Source organism: Choloepus didactylus, chromosome 24 (assembly GCF_015220235.1).
Source record: "Choloepus didactylus isolate mChoDid1 chromosome 24, mChoDid1.pri, whole genome shotgun sequence".
NCBI lineage: Eukaryota > Metazoa > Chordata > Mammalia > Pilosa > Megalonychidae > Choloepus > Choloepus didactylus.
In genome coordinates, this window is record NC_051330.1 from 24,939,045 (window position 1) to 24,962,646 (window position 23,602).

Here is a 23,602-nt window from a genome sequence, read left to right on the forward strand (position 1 = left end):
CCAGGGCTCCCAGCTCCACCTCCACAACTGCTGGCTTGAAAATTGAGGATTTCAGGGGTGACTAGAATAGATTGGAGATTTGTAGCCCTTTACCTAATTTCTGGGCACCACAAGCACACCCTAGATTCTAGTGCAACTCTTCGGAGGGTGGAGGCTCTCAATAGTGACTTACATTGATTTTTCTCTTCCACATTAGGATGGAATCTTGGAGTCAGAATTCAGTTACTGTAAGGAAAACAAACAAGGGCTATTTTTTGCCCGTCCATATCTGATTTTGTGGATGGACATGGACACCCATTCCATTTCTAGCCCTTTAAAAGACATAACATTACTTTTAATCACAGTGTTTGTGGCCTAGACAGAGCATCTGCTTCCTGTTGGCACTGGGTGCTGCACAGGAGTCCCCTGGGCAGCATGTGAGGCACTCCATGGGCTGGAAGGACCACAAAGAAAACAGTGTTCAGGCATCCAGAGGGACAGAGTGAGGAAGTAGGAGAGAAACTGAGGGAACAGAGAGAGCAGCCTTCAAGAGCCCATCAGACAGCAATTATTCTCCCAGAAAAAAAAGAAACTGTTTCCCACTGTGGCTATTAAGTGATTTATAATAAAGTAACTCTTCATGAGGCGGTGCTCCAATTGATGGTAAAGGGCCTTGAGGCTGTTCTGCAAGCATCCAAATGCTCACAACTATTGACTCACTCTGCTATTCATCATATTTCCCAGGCTCCTTATTAGCAGATTCAAGTGGGAGGAGGGTTGAACACACCTGGCTGGGAACGATTTTGAAAGATCCAAGGCTAGGATTGGGGGGTGGTGGAAAGGAATCCCATTCTGAGTAAAAAAGGGCCTCAGCCCCTGGAATGCTGGGCCCAGAGGGATAGAGAGGCAGCTGGAAGTCCCTTTCAGCTTTTGGATGCTCTGCCTTGGGACCAGATGCCAGAGATATGTATTGCTGGGCTTCACTACTAGCACATTTAATGTACAGCTGACCAGCAACTTCACTGCAAGTGCAAGGAGAAAAGTATGAGATTTGGCATCCAGTGATTAGGCTGTGTGAACTTTGGCAAGGGTCTTAACAACCTGAGGCTCAGCTTTCTCATCTGAAAATGGGGATAACAACAATGTCATCCTTATAGTGTTAGGGTGAAGGATTACACAAGATATGTATTTAGTGTCCAGTGCCTGGCACATATCAATGAAATTATTGTTCATTCTTGAATGATGTCCCCTGCAATAAGGTAGCAGAAACCACATCCCACTCCCATCTCTGCCCATAGCCTTGGGTAAAAGATGCCACCCCTGCAGCTTGGCCTGACATCCTTTTGATTGAGTCATCAATAGGTAGTCCACACCTCTGCCTCCTGACTGGTGGGAAGGCCAGCACACTTGCATGAACTGAGGCTATTTTCAGAAGTGCTAGCCAGCCCCCAGCACAGGGACTTAAGGGGCAGATCTCAGGATGTGGAAAGGTATGATGGAAAAAGTCTACCAACACAGCACCTGACTGGGTTGCAGGGCATGGTTTGGATAGCAAACTGTAGTTTTTTCTACTTTCTGTTTACCTTGCTAGGTGTTCCCTACCACCCTCATCTTGGTTTCTCAATCTCCCTTTAAGAGAAAGCCCAATAATCATAGGTCACAGGCATGCTGCTGGGGAACAAACCACAAAAAATGTGCTTTGGTGACTGGGGGGGGGGTCCCTCTTGAACCCAGAAGTTTATTAGCAATCCACAAAAGGAACATATGTTGTTACAAACAGGCAGTGCATCAAGATATCAGTGAGAGCTAGGAGTGGAGAGGTCACAAGCCAGGGGATTGTGTGATGCTTGGACGATGAGGAAGGGGAAGCTCCAGTACAGCTAGGGGTCTTGCTCCGCTTCACTGAGAGAAAGAACACTTACATCTGGGGTGAGGTTGTACTACAGTTCCTAACTTCTTCCCTCCTTCCCCCCAGCCATTTTATTTAACATGAGCTAAATATGCATACCTGTTTTCTCCCCCCACCACCACATCCCATATACAGCAGGGAAAATAAGCACCAATTGTAACAAGAATTATTAAAGCCCCACCTCTCAACAGACCCAACACTCACTACATATACATACCATGTGGACTTTCTTCTTTGGAGTGACTATAGAATGGAAAAAATGGGAGATCAGGCCAGCGAGCCATCACTCTGAGAGTCACTGTCCCCAAAGTACCATCCATGTGTGGGCTGGAACAGGGCAGAGGAGGGGAAATGGTGTGGGGAGTTACCCCCAAAGCAGCAAGAGGAATCAAAGAGTTCCCCAAAGTCTCTTCTGGGCAAAGATCACAATCAACTCAGTTCCTGGAAAGTCCCATGCAAAGATTTCCTCCATGAGATGGCCAGTTCCTGATAATTCAAGCATCACTGTCTCACCCAGCTTCTTAGGGGGTGGAGGTGGTTTAAAGCCCCTGCCTTCCCCACTGGGTAGAGAATGTCCCCAAAATGCTCCTTTGGAGAAACAACACTACAAATACCACAACATGGGCATTCTAGTTTCAAAATAATAGCACAAGACATAAAGAGGGGAAAAAAGACATGAGTACTCCAGAAGGTCTACAAATGAAGGATGGGGGGTGAGAGGAGGGGAAGACCAAAAGGAAAAAATAAAATCCATAAAACAACATGTGTTCTACCAGGTTCCACATGCCTGGGTCACCTGGCATGTGTCTACAGTACCTGGGCATCTTCTGCTGTCCCTATCATGGGAGAAGGGGATGGATAGCGTTACACAGTGGGTGTGGGAAGAGGGGGAAAAGGGTGGGCCCTGGGCAGTTGAAATGCCAGCCCTCTGCATAAGCAGCAGCGTTTTTTGTGTCATCTTTGTTTTGTTTAAAACTGTAAACAGCACCGCTTAAAAATAAAATATATCAGAAAAGAACAATTGATAAACATTATTTTCCATGAATATAAAATGCAAACAATACAAAAATAGATAATTGGCTTTTGATATATATATATATATTAAAAACAACTTGGATGCAACAAATGCATGGGTAAACTTGAAGTCTCCCCTCTAGCAACTGGGTCCAAGGGCCAAAGGCAGCTGGGGGTGGCACTGGCACAGGTGGGAAAGTTGCTGGGAGCAAGACTAGGGGTATGCATCCAGTCTCCTGGGATGTGGGAAGCCATTTCCCTCCTTGGTACAGCACTAGGGAGGGATGGAAACAAGTATATTTTGAAGCCTTTGTCCCAGGAGAATTCAAGCTGAGTCCAGACAAGTAGGGCAGGATCTAACTGGGCCCCAAGGCAGGGCTTCCCTTGGCAGCTCTAACGCACAAAAAAAACTGGCATCTGGGCCCTGGGAGAAGCCGGCTAGGTGGCTTTCTCTCCACATTCACTGGTGCCCCATGGACTGGTCTCATCGGGGAATTCTCAGGATCAGAGCTGTCTGGCAATAGATAAGCCTGGTGGGGTAGCAAGATGAGGACAGTTGCCTTCTCTCAAGTCACACCTTCTCTTGAAATCACATCCCAAAGTATTATCCCAGGACCCCGGAATGGGAATATAGTGTTCATCTGATCATAGCCTAGGGTTTGTTGACTTAATAGGAGATGATGGACACGACATAAACACCGTTAGCAGTCCAGGGCTTGACATCAAGTAAGCAGGCACTGGCCTACATTTGGGGAGAGGCTTGGAGCTTGGATGGTTCTCTCAGTGTCACCTTGAGCTGCTATCACCATGAGTTCCCAACCAGTCTTCCTTCCTCCGCTAGGTTGCAGCTGGGGTTCATCCATGAACTGCTTGTATCTAGACTGAGTATCAAAGGAGCTCTGCCTGTCCTACCTCTCAGGCTTCGGATCCTGTTCATGGGCTGGCCATTGGAACTTGCAGGCAATGATGATGTCCAAACTGTGAACTCCTGCTCATTCCCAGGCCCTACTCTGGTGTGTATCAGGGCTATGATGGCTCCTCTCAGAGACTGTGCTTCTTGCTGTCCTCCTGCCTCTAAAGGCAACTCTCAACCTTTGTCCACAAGTTAATCACCTACTTTTCCTCTTCCCAGATAAGTTGGCAGCCCTTCTCCAGTGAGTGCTGGAGGCTGGTGCTGGCTCTACTGCCTGCTATGGCTAGCACAGTCCATACAGACAGGAGCTCAAGCTGCCCTGAAGGACAAGCAAAGACAGAAGAGGCAACAGGGTTTTCCCCTGTTGTAAAGGCATTTGGTGAGTGGTTAATTCCTGCCAAACAGCCAGGCCAATTGCAGCTCCACCCTCCCGGAGCAGCTTCGGCAGGAGGTCAGACAGTTGGAATTTGGGCACTTTTTTCCTGGAATGCTGTGCTTGAAGTGAGGAGGGACTTCCTCACCCTCTTTTATTCTCCAGCTCCACGACAGATACACTTCTTTGCAGTATCAGCCAAAGTCAGCCTGGAGAGCTGGTCTGGTTCCCTTGAGCAGTGGTGTTGGTGCCAGGCAAACTCATGTGGTGCTTCCAGGGGTGCAGCTTTTGCCAACCAGGTCCGCTCCTTATGGGGAGGGGCAGTGGGCCAAACCCAATCTGAGAAATGGTGACAAAGACCAGCATGGATGGACACATCCCCTGGCCAAGGGGCAGTTTACCCACAATGTCACCTTGACCCAGGGGCCAACAGTATCTGTTCCCAAGCTAAGTTGCCATATCTCAGGAATGGCAAGAGGTCAGGGCTCTTGACCTCCTCTCTTGGCAGGCATGGAGATGGGTGTAGGGTGGGGGAAGGGGCAGGGGGGCAAGAATCATAATTTGGGTCAACACATCCAGGCCAAAAAGTTTCCATATGCCATTTTCAATCAAGAAATATAAAAAGAACCCTCTCGTATTGGTAATTGAGAGGTTAAGCCTGCAAAGATTAACATCTTGCAATGTCTTCCTGAGAGCAAGCTCTTCCCTGCCATTATTTTCAACCTAGTTTAACATGAAAACTGCATTAATGCAAGAAAAAAGAGGGTCCCATTCATTCCCTAGAGGGCTGCGACTGCCATGCAAATTAGAGTCCTGAAGCTTGGCAGAGTGCAGATGGATCAGTCTTTCCTCTCAAGAAGCCTAGTCTTTTGATGATGCTAAGGACTTAGATAGTTGTAAGAGGAAACCTCTTTAGAGAGCCCAGAAGAGCAGCCGAGATGCCTTTGGTATCCTGTCTCAGGAATGCACCCAGTCATCATCTAGGCAAGCCTGGAACCTCTTTAGAGCATCCAAATGAAGGCATGCATAAGGTTTAGGCTATGTTTTGTTTGAGGAAGAACAATTTTCCCTTCTAAGATACTGGGTTGCTTTGAGCTCTGCAAAATCTAAAACCCCTGTCCTGTTGGCTGGAACAAAGGGACCTCCTTTTTCTATCCTTCCCTGCCCCCCACCAAAAAAAAACGTCAACCAGGATCTCAATTAAAAGCACAAGTTCCTTGTGATGAGGTTACGAAAAATTCCTTTGGAGGGAAAAAAAAACAAAATTCATAAGCATCTGCAGCTCAAGCAGCCACAGGTGCTTGCTTAAGAGAGGAAGAAGGAAAAAAAATGTGATCATTCCAAAGCTCAAGACTCTGTGGCAGTATCCATGGTACAATCTTGTTTTATCTTCTGTCGGCAACTGGAAAAATTTCCATCACTCTGCTAAGGGGATTAGTGTTTTTGTCTTCAACCCGAGCTATGGCAGGCCAGGTTAAAAAGCCCCCACCTGGTTATGATGCCCAAGTCCACAGCAATAGGCAGTGAGACACACGCTACTTGATCCTCTCTAAGGACAGCTAGCTGAGATGAATAGATTATAGTCAACTGATGTAATGGTGACAGCTATGCCAAGGCCAAAGAAGTGGGGATGGGGAGGATCTGTACCATGATTTCACATTGCTAAGAGCAAATATGCCCCCTGACCCCTAACAGGAGGCAGTGTCTGTATAGACGAGTCTGCTCAATAGTGGTTCATCACTCACTGGGTGGGGGCGGGCAGTGGCGGGGAGGAAGGGTGTGCTAAGGGTTCAGCCTATATCAAAGATGCATGCTATATACATAATCACTACCTTGGCAACCAGAATAGGCAGAAAATTACAACATCCAAAACCCTGTTTAGGTCACAAGAAATCCCTAAAGCAAAAACAGGAGCACAGCAGCAGCATCAATGGTAGCTTCCCTGGGCAGATGTACTCGAGCTGAACATGGCCACAGATGGCAGAAGGGTAAAGTGGGAAAACAAAAGTGAAAACTCACAGGAGCTTTCCTTGGCCAAAAGGATTTTCAATTTAAACAATAACCCCCACCCCCACCCATCCCCTCTGCCCAACCCCTGATCCCCATCCACATGCTCAGGCCCCATGCCCCCTTCCAGAATTAATCATGACTACTCTGACTACTCGGCTAGGTTTCCATTCACGGCAGTGGAGGAGTAGCTGGTGGGGAGATAGGCCCTCTGCTCAGCCCTCTCCTTTGACAGGTCAAGGTCAGAAGCCTCACAGTGAATGGACTGAGGCTGTGGGGGCTCAGGCTGGACCCTGGGTAGCTGAGGGATGCCACGGGTGATGCCCACAGGCTTGGCCTGGGGCAGGGAGCTGGGGTTGAAGCCTCCAGAACTGGGGGAACAAGTGGGCTCATCCACAGGCAGCAGCACATGTTGAGGCCTCACACTCTGGGAGGCCTGTGGCTGAGGATTATAGCAAGGCCCCATGGGTAGGGGTAGATGTGAAGGACGAGCTAGCTGATGCCCCGTCTTCCGGGATACACTTGGCTCTGGCCCTGGTACTGGCAGCAACATTGACATGGCCATAGGAGGTAAGCAACAGGCTATCTGCCCATATGGAGACTGGCTGGAAGGTCTGTCCAACTGGCTGGGGCATACCCAGGCAGGGCCTGGCCCCACTGGGACAGGACAGGGGACCCAAGTGGGCCAGTCATAGGCTGCTGGGGGCTCAGTACAGAGGGACAGGGAACTGTCTCGGCCCCATTCTCCTTCTTCCTCTTCTTCTTCATCTGAATCTTCCTGCTGGGCCTGAAGCTCATCAGACTCCATGCAGCCCTGGGCCAGGTAGGAATTAGAGAGCTCCAGCTCCATAGTCTCTGCAGTGTCGAGAGAGCGGCTTCTCCTGTTGAGGGCCATGGCAGCAGGTGGAGGCCGAGGGTGCATGCCAGGCAGTCCCACGTATCGAGGGAGGCTGCTCACACCCCAGGGCAGGCCTTGGTAGAATCGGCTGTGGTAGTTGCTGAAGGCGTGTTTATGGTAGTAGCCCATCTCGAAAGCTTCCAAGGAAGCTGCGAGTTCTTCATCATTGTGGAACTCAGGATTATCTTCGCACTCACCTTCCCCATCCCTTTCCACATCAGCGATGTCAAAGGTCACCATGGGGGGCAGCTCGGGGAGGTTTTGAGTGAAGGACGAGTCAGAGTCAGAGCTGCAGGACATGCTGGAGAAGAGGTTCCCACTGCTGGTGAACTCCACCAGGGCCTGTGAGAAACTCACAGTGGCATTCCCTTCTTTCTCAATCCCCTCTTCCTCTGGCTCCTCAGGGGGTGAGTAAGTAGGGTAGGCCCTCCTAGGAGATCCTCCAAAATTTGCTTCTTTCATGTCTGGCTCAAACATGGCATCACTCTGGAAGAGCTGCATCAGGCAGGTATTTTGATCTTTCTTGGAGCAGGTTCCCTCAAAACGTTTCTCCAGGGGACGAAAGTCCCTCCAGTCTGGCTCGCTGCTTGTAGTGGCAGGGAAAGCTGAGGTGATTCCATGGTGGGAAGTCTGAGGAGCCCCTGATACCCCTGCCACCAAGCCCATCACTGATGGGCCTAAGGGCCTCATCTGATACTCTATGATGGGCCTCTCCAGCTGGGCCTGCACCTCTCGGGCACAGGTCTCTTGGGTGCAGGCCTCTTGAACATGGGTTTCTTGGGCACAAGCCTCTCTGGCACAGGTCTCTCGGGCCTGGGCCTCCTTGGCATAGGCCTCTCGGGCTCGGGCCTCTCTGGCATGAAATTCCTGGGTATGGGCCTCTTGGGCATAGGTCTCCCTAATGTGGGCCTCCCTGGCATAAGCCTGTCGAGCATGTGCCTCCCAGGCTTCTCGGGCCTCAAGCTGCTCCCGCCGAAGCTCCCAATAAAATAACTGCTTCTGGATGGTCATTAACCGTTCTTCCTCTGTTTCCATTGCCCCAGGTGGCCGGGAGGAAGAGAAGGGTTCAAAGTCCAAGAAGTGGTCAAACATCTCAGAGCTACGACCATGGAGGTCATAAAGGCAGTCATCCCCAGGTGGGGAGTTCTCAAGACTGTCATCTGGCTCATAAAACTCATATAGGGCATCTCCGCTATAGCTGTCTCGGGGCAGGCAATCCCTTTGGACAAGCCCCAGGGTCTCACCTGAGTCATCCTCAAATCCAGGTGTGGTAGAGTCATAATAACCTTCATCACTGTTGGGGGCAGACCCTTGCTGGTCACTCTGAGGAGTCAAAAGTTCCCCAGCGGCTAGGCCAGGATAAGACTGAACTGGATTGAGGAGCATGTAGTTGTGGTGGCTTGGGGATGTGGTGGGATGGTAGCCCAGGTTCAGGCTGGGCCTTGGGTACATCTGGGCACTTGCCCATAGATATTCTAAGTCATCTTCTTCTCCTTCTTCCTTTACCTCCTCTTCTTCCTCCTCTAATTCCACCTCCTCTTCCTCATCTTCTTCCTCCTCATCATCATCATCTGGCAAAGCCATCTCCTCCCCACCTCCTTGGTAGGTCACTAGGCAGGAGCTACGCTTGGTCCCATCTCGGTTGGCCCTCTGGCCCCCAGAGGCCATGCTGTCTGTCATGCTGTCCATGTCCTGCTCTGCTATGATGTCCCCACAACCCGTCAATGAATCAAAGCTTTTCAGGGATGTGACATCCCCAAACAGGAAGCTCAGCGGATCCCCCACAGGGCCATTGGGTAGATTTACCTCTTCTGCCATTACTTTCTCCTCTGTTTCTGGGCTGTGGGGCTCCTCTGGGCCACTGGCTTCAGAGGCAGGCTTGGGTTGCAAGAGTGCTGAGGCACAGGCCTCTGTGGATTTTTCTGGACCTTTACAGGATGTCTTCTCTGCAACTAGTGGAGAAGGCTCTGATGCTGGAGAAACTTTTGATTTAGGAGCATCCTGGGGTTTGGCATCTTCCTTGTTTGGGGCTTGGATGGTATCCTCAGAGTGGGGCAGAGGGTCTGAGTTCACAGGTTCATGAGGCCTGGTTCTGGCCCCCTCAGGCCCCTTGGCCCCTGCCTCACTTTGTTCAGTCTCTGCAACTTTGCTCTTTCGGTGACGGCGGATACTGCTGAAAAAGCCTTTCAGGCCTTTCTTTGGCTTAGGCACAGAGGGAACCTTCTCAGCCCCAGCCTTCTCTGTGGCTCCAGCCAGAGACAGCTTGTAGCTGGAGCCTGTCTCCAAAGCCCGATGGGCACTCTGGGAGCTGGGAAGTTGGCATGGTGACTCAGGCAAAGGTAGGGAGAGGTCAGTTCCTTCACTGGCAATATCTTCAGAGCCATGGGCTGCCTCACTCAGGCCATCATGGGTCTTGCTCTTGCTGAGACCCTTCTTGGAGCTACCTTTCCCAGAACCTTTGCTTCGTCCCCCTCCAAAGAAACTAGGCAGGGTACAGATACCCTTCTTGCCACCAAAGAGTTTCATGGCAGTTTTCCTCAGTCTACCCGGGCCAGATGAGGGCTGCTCTGACACTGGCTTTTCCTTCGCCTCAGCTACCTTGTTCTTGGCTCCTTTCTCTGCTCCTTGGCCTTGGGTGTCTCCTGAGGCTGCTGCTCCTTTGCCCTGAGAAGCTTCATCCTTTTGGGTCTCCATGGTGATAAGAACAACTCAGGTATGTTCAGCTGGAAATGCAGCCTCAGGTTTCCCAGCACTATTATAACATCATCAGTCAGGAAGCATCACAGTTGGATCTGGAGGTGATGAGAGAGACAAAGACAGAGAGATGGATACTGGTGAGCAAGCACCCAGGCTAGATTTGTTTTCACAGATGTTTGTGTTCTGAGGCTTGAGTGGAACCCGTGAGAAAATAATGGAAAATATAGGGAAAACCTTAATCTACTCCATATGCTTGGCTTGCTGGGCCAGTCCCCTCTAGGCCCCAAGGTGGCAAAACCCTACAATGAACAACAAGCAGCTGTTACCCTCACCCCTTTGCTGGGTCCCCTCCATTTCAGCCATCCTATGCACCAGGAAGCAACACACAAGGAACTGCAGATGTGCGAAAGGTCCAGTGGGAGGGATTACAGAAGGGGGCAAGGTAGAAAGGGGCAGGGAAGGTGGGAAGGAGGTCAGCTCTGATGTCACAGAATTTTTAAGGCATCTGCGAAAATAGCCCACTGAGTCCTTGCTAGGCTCTCCCAGGTAATCTGAAATCCCGGGCCTCAATTTCAGATTAGCCTGGGCTCTTGTTGACATTTTGTTGACCTGAAGTTTCACCTCCTCCCCATGGGCTCCCTACATTTCTGATGGAACCATGATCAGACCTTCAGAACCCCAGAGTAGGTGCCTCACAGACCTGGGCTGCAATCCAGGATCAGCCAAGGCAGGATGGTGGCCCCAAGCAAGGCATTTAAACTCTCTGGGCTTCAGTCCATCCAAGGGGCCTACCAATACCTACCCCTCATAGGGTATATGTAATGGGTGGGTCTATAGCAGACTCTCTATTGACTGTCCTATTGAAAAAGGACTTTAATGTGGCCCTGGGTAACTGGAACCCCCAAATTCCACTTCAGAACCATGAGGCAGGAACCACGAGGCAGGTTTCTTCTCAATTATCCTTGTTATGCTGGTCCCCTTCTGGCTCCCTATCTAGGTAAGGAACTCCTTAAATGTATGAATCTAATTGTTGTGGCAACCATCACAGGACTGATGTACAGGCCAGCCACTTTGGGGACCACAAAGGTACTTGTCCTGACCTGGGAGATAAGACTCTCAACAGATATTTAAATAAATAAACCTGGCATCAGCCACACCCCTCTGGTCTAGACTCCCAATTCTCCAAACATCCAAATGCCACAGAAATGGAATAAAAAGGACTAGTCACCACCCACTCCAACCCATCTCTTCTCCCCATGTCTGGTGTTTTCCACTGACTGCATCTGGTCAGCAGCTGGCTCAGTGTCCAGCTTCCTGAAACCCAAAGACCCCTTCCTGGGGAGTCACTCACCATTGGGTACCATTTCTGTAGAGTAGCCACCAGAAGACAGAGTTAGGGTGGAGAAAGAAGGCAGAATAGCTGCTGGGATCCAGAGAGAGGCAAGAAACCCTGTGGTCCCTGGAGCAGCTGGCCAACATAGCAGCTCTGTGATTGGTTGCCACGGTAATAAAACTTATACATTTACCTGCAGTGGAAGGCTGTGGGGGTGGAGAGAGGCTGGTAGCTATGCTCTAGCCTCTGACCTCATTAGAAAAGCCTCTCCTGGAGCTCCTGATACTGTCTTGCAAACATTAATTTTGTGTCTGGTGTCTTGCTTGGCTTGACACTTGAATCATCAGTATGATTCAAGCTTCAATCAAGAGCACTCTGCCAAACTGAGTATTAGAATTGGAGCAAGATAGTGGCTGGCCATCCAGAAAAGAAAAGGAAAAAAGGTAAAAGTTCATCTGATGCCCACTATGGAGACCTGCACTGACATTTGCTCAGGTTAGGGATTTTTCTGCATGGGTCATAGTTTTACATGACACTGTTGAGGGCAGCTTAATCCAACTCAGCCTTGCTGATGACAAACCCACAATGCACAGCCCTCCCAACAATCATAAACCCACAATCATACATACAATCATACAATCACCCAGAGTCCTCTGCCCAAGGGTCTGATAGGAAAAGGGGCCCTATCATCTAACTGAATCCCCCATTTTCACTTAAGCCCTGAAAATTACTAGTAGGGTTGTCAGTGTGGTGCTGGGAATATAGTGGAGTTGTTTGTGAAATTGTATTCCCCTTCTACGAATTCTGTGCTCAGTTCTGCAGGGCAAGCCAAGAATGGGGAACCCCAGCCCTTGCTTTTAGGGAGTTCATAGGCTTACTGTCTGAAGGCACAATGTGATACAGGCCTTAAAGAATAGCACCATTATTTCTTAAGCTGGGTGGTGGAGTATCATTCTTTATACCTTGTTAACATATATATCTCATGATAAATTTGAAAGGCAAAAGGACACTGTGCCAGTTTGCATATATTATGTCCCCCAAGAAAAATGCCATGATCCTTTAATCTAATCTCATGGGATGGGATATTGGGATTAGGTTGTTTCCATGGAGATGTGGCCCACCCAACTGTGAGTGACACCTTTGATTAGGTTGTGACCTCTTGATTGAATGTCTCCATGGAAGTGTGGCCCTGCCCATTTAGCCTGGGTCTTGATTAGTTTACCTGAGCACTATAAGAGCTCAGAGAGAAGGAGCTCAGGGAGCTGCAGCTAAGAGAGGACAAAACGTCCCAAGAGCAACATTTTGGAGAACACCATTTTGAACCACAACCTGGGGGCAAGAGGAGGCCAGCCATGTGCTTTCAGAGCTAACAGAGGTTTTCCTGATGCAATGGCCCTTCTCCAGTGAAGGTACCCTATTGTTGATGTCTTACCTTGGACACTTCATGGCCTTAGGACTGTAACTTTGCAACCAAATAAACCCCCTTTATAAAAGCCAATCCATTTCTGGTGTTTTGCATAACGACAGCATTAGCAAACCGAAACTGACACCCAGCCCACTGGGCTCAGAAAAGCTCCCCTGAGGAGAGAGCATTTAATCTGGGCCTTGTCAGACAGAAGAGAATGGAAATGGCAATGATTTAAGGGAAGGGCTGCGTAAGACTAGTAAGTGTGAGTAGGTGTCAAGGAAGACCCAAGGGCAAAGTGAAAAACGTTATGGGCCTAAACATCCTTGTGAAGCAAAGGCTGATTTGTCCTGGTGGGTTTGGGGCTGGAGTTTCTGGGAACAGAGAAATTAGACAAATTGAATCACGAAGAGGGCTGGTTTCTGAGCCTTGGTGCCCCAGTTGGAAGGCAATCCCTTTGGACCTTCCCTTGCCCTTGTTTCTGTTCTCCATTGGGGTGAAGGCCAGCCTACCATCCTCTACATTGCTTCCTCTGTCACAAGCAGCTGTAGAATGTCATGAAAGGAGCTGTGGGCCACAAGATTGGGGCTCAGGCTATGCCAGCCTCTTGTCTGCCAAGGGACCCTCAACAGGCCAAGGCATCCCTCTGATCCTTGGGTACTTATGAAAAGGAGATCCAAATAGCTACTCTACCTATCCTCCCACCTCCCTCAGTTCACTGCAATGTTGTAAGGATTCGAAGCAATAATGGACACCCAAAGTGCTTTGTAAATTGTGAAGTGCAGTGCAAATGAGAAGGATTGACATTGTTATTACTACCTCCTTCCAGGTCAGATCCCAGTTTCTTCAGAAGCAGCAGACCATGTATACAAGGCTGCTCATTTGGGGAAGCCTTTCACTCCAGGGAGGCTGGTGGATCAGCTGCCTTGGCCCATGTTGAAGGGGAGCCAGGTGTGAGGGGATTTTAAAAACGTGTGTGTGAATTTATACAAAGTCCTCTGCTAAGGACTGTTTAAAAAGCCCTCTGTGCATGTGATGTGTGTGCATTTGTGTGTGTTGGGGGGTGCAGCTCTAAAGGAGATGGGGCTGTGCTCCTGGGACTGAGTTCTCTGCCCCCAGCTTCAGGTCCTCCTCCTACTAAGACTCAGGGTCACCTCTACTAGCAAGAACCAGTCTTAAAACTGTGCTGTCTCCCAGCCTCCTGCCTTGCCTCTCCAAGGGCCATATCCTCACATAGTCACTCATAGTGTCTCTGCCTGTATCTCCCAAGACACTGGCAGGAGGGTGGAAGGGGTCACCCATAGTTGGCAACCACCTAGACTAGCTCTATCTCGGCCACTTCTCCATACACCTTGCTACCTCACAGGTCCCAAAGCAGTCCTCCCCAAAGCAGTGAATTATTTGGGCATGCAGAATTCACTGATTAGGAAAGTGGGGTGGGGAAGAAGGTGGAGTGAAAGGGACAGGAAGAGACATTCTCTGCTGTTCAGCTAAGCTGGGACTGACTCTTCTCAGAGCTCCTGCCCAGAAAGCGGCCTTGCCAAATCTGGGGACCGTCAACCCTCAGGTTTCTCAACCTGTGTGGTTGTCTAAGCCTCAGGTGGATGGGCAGATAAGGGAACCCTCTCAGACTGCTCTCTGGTCCCTGGCAGGGGCTGCTTGCTGCAGCTGCTACTAAAATTGTAGGGAGTAGGCTGTGGTGGAAAGTGTCGTGGCCATTCCAGCAACTAAGGCCACCTTCAGGCCACTCTGGGGCCAGTGGAAGGCTGGCTAGTAGGGGTAGAGCTTCTTCTTCTCCCCCTCGCAGCCTCATAACACAGACAACAAACCTGCCCCTGGAGCCTTCAGGAGGAGGAAACAGCTGTAGCCTGAGCCTTGCATATTCTGCTCCAGGCCTAGCTTCCTGGGGCCAGCTCAGCCAGTTTAGAAAAAGCTGAGTTCAAAGAAGGAGAAAGTGTGTGGGTTTATGCAGCAGTTCCAGAGGCAAGGCCTCAACCAGCCACAGTTCTCCAAGCCTATTTCAGGCAGTCTTCTCGGAGGCAAGTCCAGTCTGGAACCATCCCGCCCTCGTGTAAATTGGCGGGTTGGGGGGTGGATAAAGGAGTGGTGAGGATGAGGAGTTTACCCGCAGAGAGTCAGCCAGGTTTGCACTGGACTCAGCTCTGCCCAGATGGAGGAAATCTGGCAAGTTATTTAGCATGTCTATATCTAAGTTTCCTCAATTGTAAAATGAGGCTTTTGAGAGTACCTACCTCTAAATGCTATTATAAAGAACCAAAACAATGTATATAAAGTACCAAATACAATTCATTACATATGAGAGGCTCAAAACATTATAGCAACTGGCATTTATTAATATTCAAACTATAGTTGGCCAATTTCTAGCAGCAAAACCATCTCAGGCAGGGGTTGGGTATGGCTCTATGAGCCCCTAGATAAGTCACCAAATCTCCTTGGGCCTCAATTTCCCCAAACGGTAAATGAGGGTGATTGTGGAGTCATCTCATAGGAAGCTTTAGTTGCTCATTCAGCCAACTTTTGATATTCAGGGCCCCAAAATGTTGCCACAAGACAGCTACTGGCTAACAGCTCTGGATTATCCAGGAATTTCAATTAGCCAGGTTCCCTAGCCCAGGCCAGAAAGGTCAAAAATTCAAACTCAGCTAAAAGTGCCAACATGAAAGAATATGCAAATCAACAGACATCCTTCACCTACTCAGGAAACTCACCAGTTTACAAATGTTCTCCACCCCTCCAACCCTCAGTTTTACTTCCTAGCAACTGCAGACCTGGTTGGGGGGTGGTAACTCCTTGTCACAGAGAAAGAAACTGTGGCCAGGCATGGGAAAAGACTCACCCAAGGTCACACAGTGAAATGGTAACAGAGTCATGCTAGTTCCCAGGCCTCTTCAGTCCCAATTTCATGCCATTCTGCTGCACTGTGCTGGCCCTCAATCAATAGAGAATGAGAGTGAGGACTATGCCGGTTCTCTTCACACCTTCAAAAGCCATCATCTCCCCACAACCCTGCCACCACCACAACCCATCCCTATCTTGACCAGCTGAGACTTCTCTGTAGCATTTCTAGCCCTCACTGGCTGCCAATATTTTGGCCCCACCCAGCACATTCCAGAAAACCTGCTGACTTCAGAATCCAGGAGTTGCTAACCCAGCTTGTGATTACTTTCCTCATAGCAACACCCCACCACCACCACCACCGCCACTCTCAGGTCAGGTGGGTCAGGTCCCTCTACTTCCCTTTTCCTTAGGAGATAAGGTTGAGGAGCCTGAAAAAGGTTCAAACAGAAACCTGCCAATAAGGACAAAGATGCAGACTTTAAGCTATTGTTTAAAGAAAATGACCTCTGAGAGGATCTGGAACTTGAATTACTCATTGCTAAAGCCCACAGCCAAGGCTCATTCTCAAAACTGTTTTTTTAGAGCCTGGAGGAAGGACTGCGCAGCTTGGTACCCTTTGGTGGAGCTATGGAGGCTGCTGGCAGAGCCCCACCCAAGCTAACCCTGAAGCCACCTCTCCCTCAATTTGGAACCTTCCTGTGGTGGTGGGGCACCTCCTCTCAAGTTGCAACCCATCAACTCCGGACACAGTACAGACCCCAAACAGGGGACTCCTCCCCACTGCCCACCACCTCAATTGAATTGTTCACATACTCAGCCTTGGGTAATTTCATTCTGGCAGGCCTCAGTACCTTCATCTCTCTCAAATGGACCCTCATTCATCTTATGGTCACTACATCTACCACATAGCAGGAGCTCAAAAAATGTTGGTTCAGCTGAGTTCTAATTCACCTGGAGTTTGGCAGCCCAGAACTGGAATGCCAGCTTCCCTCCTTATAGGCTGTGTGGATTTGAGCAAGTGACCTAACCTCTCTGAGACTCAAATGTCTCAACTGTAAAATGAAGAAAATGTTACCTACCATGCAGGATCACGGTAAGGATTAGAGATGATAAACATAAAGGACAAACCACTCGCTAGGCACCTAGCAGGTGTTCAACAAAGCGTCCTTGTGTTGGAGCCTCTCACGGCCACCCTCTCCTCTGCAGTTCCTCAGCTGCCACCCTAAGTCTTCAGAAGATGACACATGCCTCTTAGCTGAGCTTCCTCTGGTCCCTCTCTGCTGCAATCCTGCCCCTGCCTCCCCCCCTCCCATCCCATCCATCCTGCACACCCTTGCCAGATTCATTTTCTTACAACCCTGATTTCAGTGCATCACTCCTCTGTTTACCAAATTATTCTGCACTGCTGACAGGATCAGGGCCAAACCCCTTTGCTTGACCTTCAAGTCTTGCTCTCCCCACATGCTTCTGGCAGGTTTTACAGCCTCTTTTCTCTGCCCTTTGGCCCAAGCCCCAAATATACAGGGGTGCCTTCAGCCTGGGAGATGTGGTTACACAGGCCTCTACTCTCCCAAGAAATGGGCTTTCTTGGTGAGTCTTCTCAATGCCCCAGCTTTCTCCACAGGCTGCTGAGGTTCCCTGCCCAGCTTGCCTGTGACAATGGGGGCTTTGGGGACCACATACTTGCCACTTCCCTCTCAGATTCCCAAACTTCCTTAGAGAGGAATGCATCCAATGCATGTAACATGCCTGCATAGTAAGGCTTCCACTATGCCAACAGTAGCACAGCAAGGGTGACATGAAAGACAGGTACCAATCCCCTCCCCTACCCCAGGTTCAGATGGAGAATAAGAGAGGTGCTAACCCCAGGGACACAGACGTGACAAAGCAGTTGAAGAAAGCCTGTAAAGGAACAGTTTGGCTAAGCAAACAATGGAGACTTTTCTTTCCCTCTTCTGGGCCTCAGTTTCCCTATCTAGAAATGGGATATTGGACCAGGGGTTCCATTTCCCAAGGTTGCCTTGAGAGGCTAGGGAAAGGGTGATCCTGTATCCAGTTTCCTAGTGGCTGCTGAGTCAGGAGGCATGGAGGTGGGTACTGGATTGACATTAGGGATCCTAGGCCTCACTAGAAGTCCTGGGTGGCTAGCTGGTTAGGCCCAGCCCACCAGTGCAGGACAGAGGTACAATGGCCCAGCTTTGCTCCTTGTACACCCCTCCCCAACATTTTACTCTTTCAAATGCACCAGGATAGCCTGTGAATATTTACCATGTCTAGAAAGGATGGTGACCATAACTGTCCCGGCCCAGCTCTCTTGGTCCTGAGAAGATCTGCAACCCCCAGCAGGGAATGCTGAGCAGATTGGGGGTGGGGGGTGGGGCGGCAGAGCTGAAGAGTGCTGCTGGGGAAGGAGACCAGAGAAGGAGAGGTGAGGAGCACTTGCCTAGGAATGAGAGGGGTGGGGGTGGGCAGCAGGAAAAAAACCCAAAACCTGTAGGGGATGAAAGCAATAAAGGCTCTAGGACAAGGAATGCAGATCAAAGAATCACAAAGGCCCCTGCAGCACTCTGGATGCCTTGTCTCAGACCCCACCAAGCCCCCCTCAGGCCATTTTCTCCATTGTCCTTATTTCCCCTAATCCCAAATGGTGAAGTTAGGGGAGCACTACACCCTCACTCAGGTGGCACCTGCACCTCTGCAGTGGTTCTGGTTTTCCTGCCTGCCTTCCCGGAGATACACTTACACATGCAAAGGTTTGAAAAATAAGACCAAGGAGAGGAGATGAAAGGCTCTGTGATTATTTAATTCAGAGAACAGAAGTTGGTGGGAGACAGGGTTTAATGCCTATGAAATTTCCAATGGATTGTTAAGCAGAAGAGCAATCGTGGCCAGCTGCTCTCGACCTCGCTCCTCCACCTCCAGCACACACAAACACACACACATATGCACACATATACACCATTTATATATATCATGAAAGGCTCAGATTAGCTCTGAGAAAGAACTTCCTGGAAGTATAGGGTGAGATGATTGACCCAAGAATGAGTGACAGAGGTAGGCTATGAAATACCTTCTTGGGGAACTTTCCCTTTACCACCTAGTTCATGTGCCTGGACAAGATTCAAGGCAGGGGAATTGATGGAATGACGGCGGGATTCCCCTCTTCCAGCCTCAGGTAGTCTATCTGTAAGTAAGGGGTGGAAGCTCCTTTTCCCTTTTTTCTACAATCAAATCCTTTACCTCCTAGTCTCTGCCATTTATCCCGTTCCCCTTTTCCCCGGACCAGTGGAGATTGCCAATTTTCTCCACCTCCCCTCCTTCGGAAACTTTCAGCCTTTGATAGGGCTGCAGACCAAGACCAAGAAGCAAAAGAGACATGAAAGGGGAGAGGTTCCTCCAGATGGGTTCCTCAAGCTCACTTAGCCCCCTTCACTCTTGTGGGGTGGGGAGGTGAGTGTTAATGAGATCTACCTTGAATGGAGCCGCTGGAGACAGCTGGATACCACGGAAAGAGCCGCTGTCTAGGAAGCAGCAGCCCATCCCCAAGTAGCTATGAGACCTCAACTGTGTGACCTCAAGCAAGCCCCTTTTCCTTTCCAGGGCTCAAGTTTCACATCTGTGAACACAGGGGTCCAAATTGGTGCTTGCTGAAGGCCTGTTCAGCTGAGGGGAAAGGATTCAGTAGAGGCCTGGGGGACACTTCTTAGTCCCTACCATGTTGGTATTTAGGTTCCAGGCTTTCCCCTGCTTCTCCCCGCAAAGGGAGGCTGACATGGGGCAACTTTCCTCTTGGGATTGCTTGCCTTTACCTCTGTTTCAATATCCAAAGGTGTGGCTTTTTATCTGCCAGACTTATGGCATGCTTCCAATCCATTTCTAAAACTCCATTTTTATCATGGCATATTTATACATGCAGAAATACCAAAACCCCTCAATCCCAAACTATTTGATGCCCTCTTCTTCCACAGGAGCAGATCCCCATTCTACAGTCTGGTGTCTGGGAACTTGCACCCCTGGGCCCTAACCTCTTCTCTACCTGAGAGCCATACCATCTTATCCAGAATTGACTCAGTCATTTCAGGCTGCCTGCCAGCCACCCCCTCCCATGCCTAATGTGGACCTCTTTTGTTTCTGCCACTCAATCCTTTGCTTAGCCAAACCTCTCTACTTTCTGGAAGCTTCCCAGAATGATCCCCCTGGTATACACAGGTCTCTCATCTCTCTCCATGGCAGTTTGTGTCTGGGGTCTTGAATCAGCAACTGAAGGTGTGTATAGTTGGGGTTCTAGATGGCCTGGATCCTGAGCTTCTTGTTAAAGGGATAGATTATGATTTTTTCCTTGTAGTAGCAACCTCTTCTCCATCCTTATTAGGTACACTCAATAAATATCTGAGTCTTGGGAACCATTTATCTAGTCACTTTCTTAAGAATTGGTGCAAGCACCAGTTGGACAGGTCAAAATCTTCTGGAAATCTCTGCAAAGACAGCAGGTCCTTCTGGAGCATTCATTAACTATCAGATACTGCTAGGCTTTGAAGGATTTGTGGCTGAGGTCCCAGGTTTCATCTACTCCACTGAGGGATTCAGAGAGAACCCAGAGATCCATGATATGGGGAGACAAAGCAGAGCCAAGGAAAATTAATTATAGTCTGCCTCCTAATTAAAATTCAAGCCACCAAATGCCCAGGAGACATAGGCATCCCTGGAGGAATTCTGAAAAAGAAGAGGTCATCATGGGTTGCAAAAGACAGGAAAAAAAGGCACCAAGAAGAAGTTGGGCCCAGAGCTAGGGCCTGAGAAGGAAGAGGATTTGAATAGGTGTAGGGTGAGTGAGTTTGGGTGTGTGGTTGTGAGGAGAGTAATATAGAGCAGATATGTTTTGTGGTTGCTGGCCTGAAGCAGGGCAGAGGGTGCGTGGAGCACTGGAATTGAGATGCCCAGCTGTGAGTGGGGGTTTCTCTTGGGGTCTAGTCAAGATGGGAGGAGGTGACTGCAGTATGGTATCCACAGTCTTGGCCGTGTCAAACCAGTCCCCAGCTAGCCTTATTCCAAGTGAGGGAGTCACTAGGTCTCCTTGCCCCTTCTCTAAGTCGCTGTGGCTTTGCCTGGGCCCTGCAGCTGACATGGTTCTCCACCTTCAGAAGTTGGTCAAAGGTCCAAGAAGAGCCTGCCAAGCTCTTAGCTTGTTTCCTCTCTCCTGTTCCTCAGAAAGGCCTTGAGAACCCATTGCCAGAGGCTCATTGTGGTGCAGTGACTGTGCAATGAGTAGGGCCAAGCGAGGTGAGCCGCACTGGGGCTCTGCTGGAATCCGAGGCGGTCAGGCAGGGAGTCCAACAGCACAGGGCCCTCTGCCCTGCTCAAGCCCACACCGCTGCAGCAGGCGGGCAGAACAGAAAAGGTAGGTGTTTTTGCGCGGGACCAGGCTCGCCTCGAACCCGCAGCCCACGCCAAGACGAGCCTGGCCAAGTGGAGGGCGGCTCTGTGGGGCCAGTCTAGCCGCCGCATGGGTTCCTGGCGTGCACAACCCTTAGCCCCCCAGGGATCCCAGGCAAAGTCCGGCCTGCCAAACGGTCACCGGTGTCAAAGGTGTCTGCAGCAGACAATGGCAGTGGCCCGGCAGGCTGGGTATTTTAAGTAACTGCAGAGTTGGAGGGTTTGGCTGCTTTTCTGCCTCTCTTACACACACCCAGAGGGAGCATTCCCTACTACAATGACCTCCCCCTCGGCCTCTGGCTTGGAAATCTCCCCACCCCCACAATACCTATCGCTATTCTTAAATGGGAAGCTGAAGAGAAAAATGCTGTTAGTGCCCTCCGAAGCGAGAGGAGGCGAGGCGAGGGAGTAGACAAAGCGGCCTTGCAGCTCTAACCCAAGGACCAGCTTGAGCAGCAGCTCTAAACCAAGGACCAGCGAGATCCTCAGCGCCAGCCCGCCTGTTCGCGGGGGCGGGCGCCAGATGCGCCAGGAGGCCCTGGAGTAGGGGGTGCGGCCGCTTGGAGCCGCAAGGCCAAGGTTCCGAAGGGAAGTAGACATCCCACGGGCCCACTGAGCTCCCCCAGAGATACAGGCAGACAGTGCGGATACCCCCAATCCACGCCAAAGTCAGTCCGCGTCGGGCCTAGGCCAGAGCGCCGGCTTCGTTCGCAGAAAGGAGGGAGAGGGAGGAGATGCACAGGGCAGGGGAGGGGCAGCAGCAGGGCCGCAGAGTGAGCGGTACCCGGGTAACCCAGCTGTTCCAGCAAATCTGCTACAACATTACTGCAGAGATTCCGGCCTACAAATGCACGGCTGGGGGTGCCAAGTGGCGGCAGTCCTCCAGGGACCGCGCGATAGCACGTGCAGGCCCATCTCCACCTTCCCCAAGAGCGGAGAGGCATGGCCCAAGATAGCCCGCCCGCCTCTCCCCACCCCCACTTCCCGCTGCTGCAGTTGCCCGGGCCCCGGGGACTCGCGGCCGTTCTGCCCCTTACCGGACAATCCGCCAAGCGTGGTCCAAGGAGATCAGCAAGCGGCCGAGACGCCGACAGGCCCAGCCCTTGGAGCCCTCCTCGGAGCGGCCGGAGTGGAGCACGCGGGACTGCACCCCGCGACAGGCAGGCGGAGGCTCTTAGCTGCGCGCAAAGCTTACACGACTCCCTCCGGCTCCCAGCCCGGGTATTGTCTGCAGCGCCGCCCTGACCGGGGCTGGAGCCTAGGCTACCGCAGCTGAGAGTGCTGCCGCCGCTTCGGCTGCCGCCGCTGCTCCTGCCGCCACCACCGCGGCTCCAGTCACCTCCAGCACTGACTCCCCTTCTTCAGGCTCCAGGTTGCTCCCCCATACCCCCTCCTCCCATACTCCAAAGCCATGGGGTGGGGCACCCGGGCTCTAATTGGCAGGTTCTGTGACCCAATCGCCACGGTGGGAAGGCGGGCCCTGGCTGGCCCATTATTTTCCTTAGTACATTTCTCTTTAAATGCAAATAAGCGCGGGCGTGGTGCTGGTTGGAGCTGAGAGGGTACGGAACCACTCCCACACCTACGCCGGGTGGGTCGCAGGGTTGTGACACCGTGGGCTCGCGGGGCTGGTTCCGCCCGGACAGGGCTCACTCGAGTCCTGGAGCTCAGTTTCGGTTTTGCACGGGCTCACATTTCCGTGGCCGCCATGCATTCGCGCGGGCGCCTTGTCCACTATCAGGCAGTTTATCCCACAACGCAAGGCGGACTGGGCAAGCGGAGTGAAGAGATTGGGGAGACTGGGGGACTGCATAGCCCCTGGGCACCCTGCCTGGCCCATCCTTAGGCATAGAGACAGGGCCCCAGGGCGTGTGCCCTAAGGCCACACAGAGGAGGGACTCAGCTGCCAGGAAAACCAGCTGCAGTGTCTGCACCCAGCTTTGCCCACCTCTCAGGCACACCAGGGCCCTTAGGAACCATCAAGGCCAGCTTCCACGGGTCTGCTGCTGCCCAGAGAAGGGAACATGCTTCCCATGGTCACCCAGCCTGCTAGAGACAGGGACAAATTTGGAAACCAGAGCTCAGGCTCCAGGTCCATGACTGCTTTCACTTTTCTTCTCTGGGAAGATACCTGTTCCCGGAATTTGACCCTCACCCAAATTTCCCACTTTTCACTGATCATGAGGGGATTCCTCCAAGGTCTCCAGAGCCCCCCCACCCCCACCCAAAACTCTAATGGTGAGACTGGCTTTGTGCAGGATCCTGTCCCTGAAAAGCCTGGCCCCAGGCTGAAGGCAGAGTATGGAGGCCTGTGCCAGCCTTGCCTGATTCTGTGTCTGAGATGTGGCTAAGAAGGGCTTGGGTCTTAAGCCTGAGGGCATTAGGTGGCATTAGTGGCTGCCAGGAATCCAGTTCTACTACTAGTTGAAGAATTTTCAGAAGACCCAGTCCTAAAACTATGACTGTCTAAAAAAGAGGGGACGGATTATAGTTGAGGTGAGAGGGAGGGATTAGAGAAAAATGTATGCTATTTTTTGTATTGCAGGCCTGTTCTTCACTGCTATATTGGGATCTGCCTGTCTTGAAAAGATCCAGCTACTAAACTGATAAGAGGTGGACTACTGCCCCTGTATGTGTGGAGCACAGGAACTGACATGGCTGCTGGGGCTGGTATCTGGCTCCAGCTCTGCCTCAGACTTGCTGTATAACTTTGGCTGGTCTCTTTTCCTCTCTGGGTCAGTCCATCTATCCCATCCCTACAAGGTGGGGTCAAGACTCATCA

General features: G+C 50.9%; 1 protein-coding gene across 2 annotated transcripts; it reads right to left on the bottom strand.

Moving 5' to 3' along the window:
- Window positions 1–6,287: 6,287 nt before the first annotated feature.
- AMER1 (APC membrane recruitment protein 1) lies at window positions 6,288–22,191 on the bottom strand. Of its 2 annotated transcripts, none has more exons than XM_037817721.1 (2): window positions 22,016–22,191; window positions 6,288–9,885 (listed from the first exon to the last, which is right to left on the bottom strand). In XM_037817721.1, the coding sequence occupies exon 2, from the start codon at window positions 9,785–9,787 to the stop codon at window positions 6,347–6,349; it is 3,441 nt and encodes a 1,146-aa protein (XP_037673649.1). In that variant the 5' UTR covers window positions 9,788–9,885; window positions 22,016–22,191; the 3' UTR covers window positions 6,288–6,346. The 2 variants fall into 2 exon arrangements, with proteins under 2 accessions (XP_037673649.1, XP_037673648.1); XM_037817720.1 differs by having other exon boundaries at window positions 21,858–22,191.
- Window positions 22,192–23,602: the final 1,411 nt, after the last annotated feature.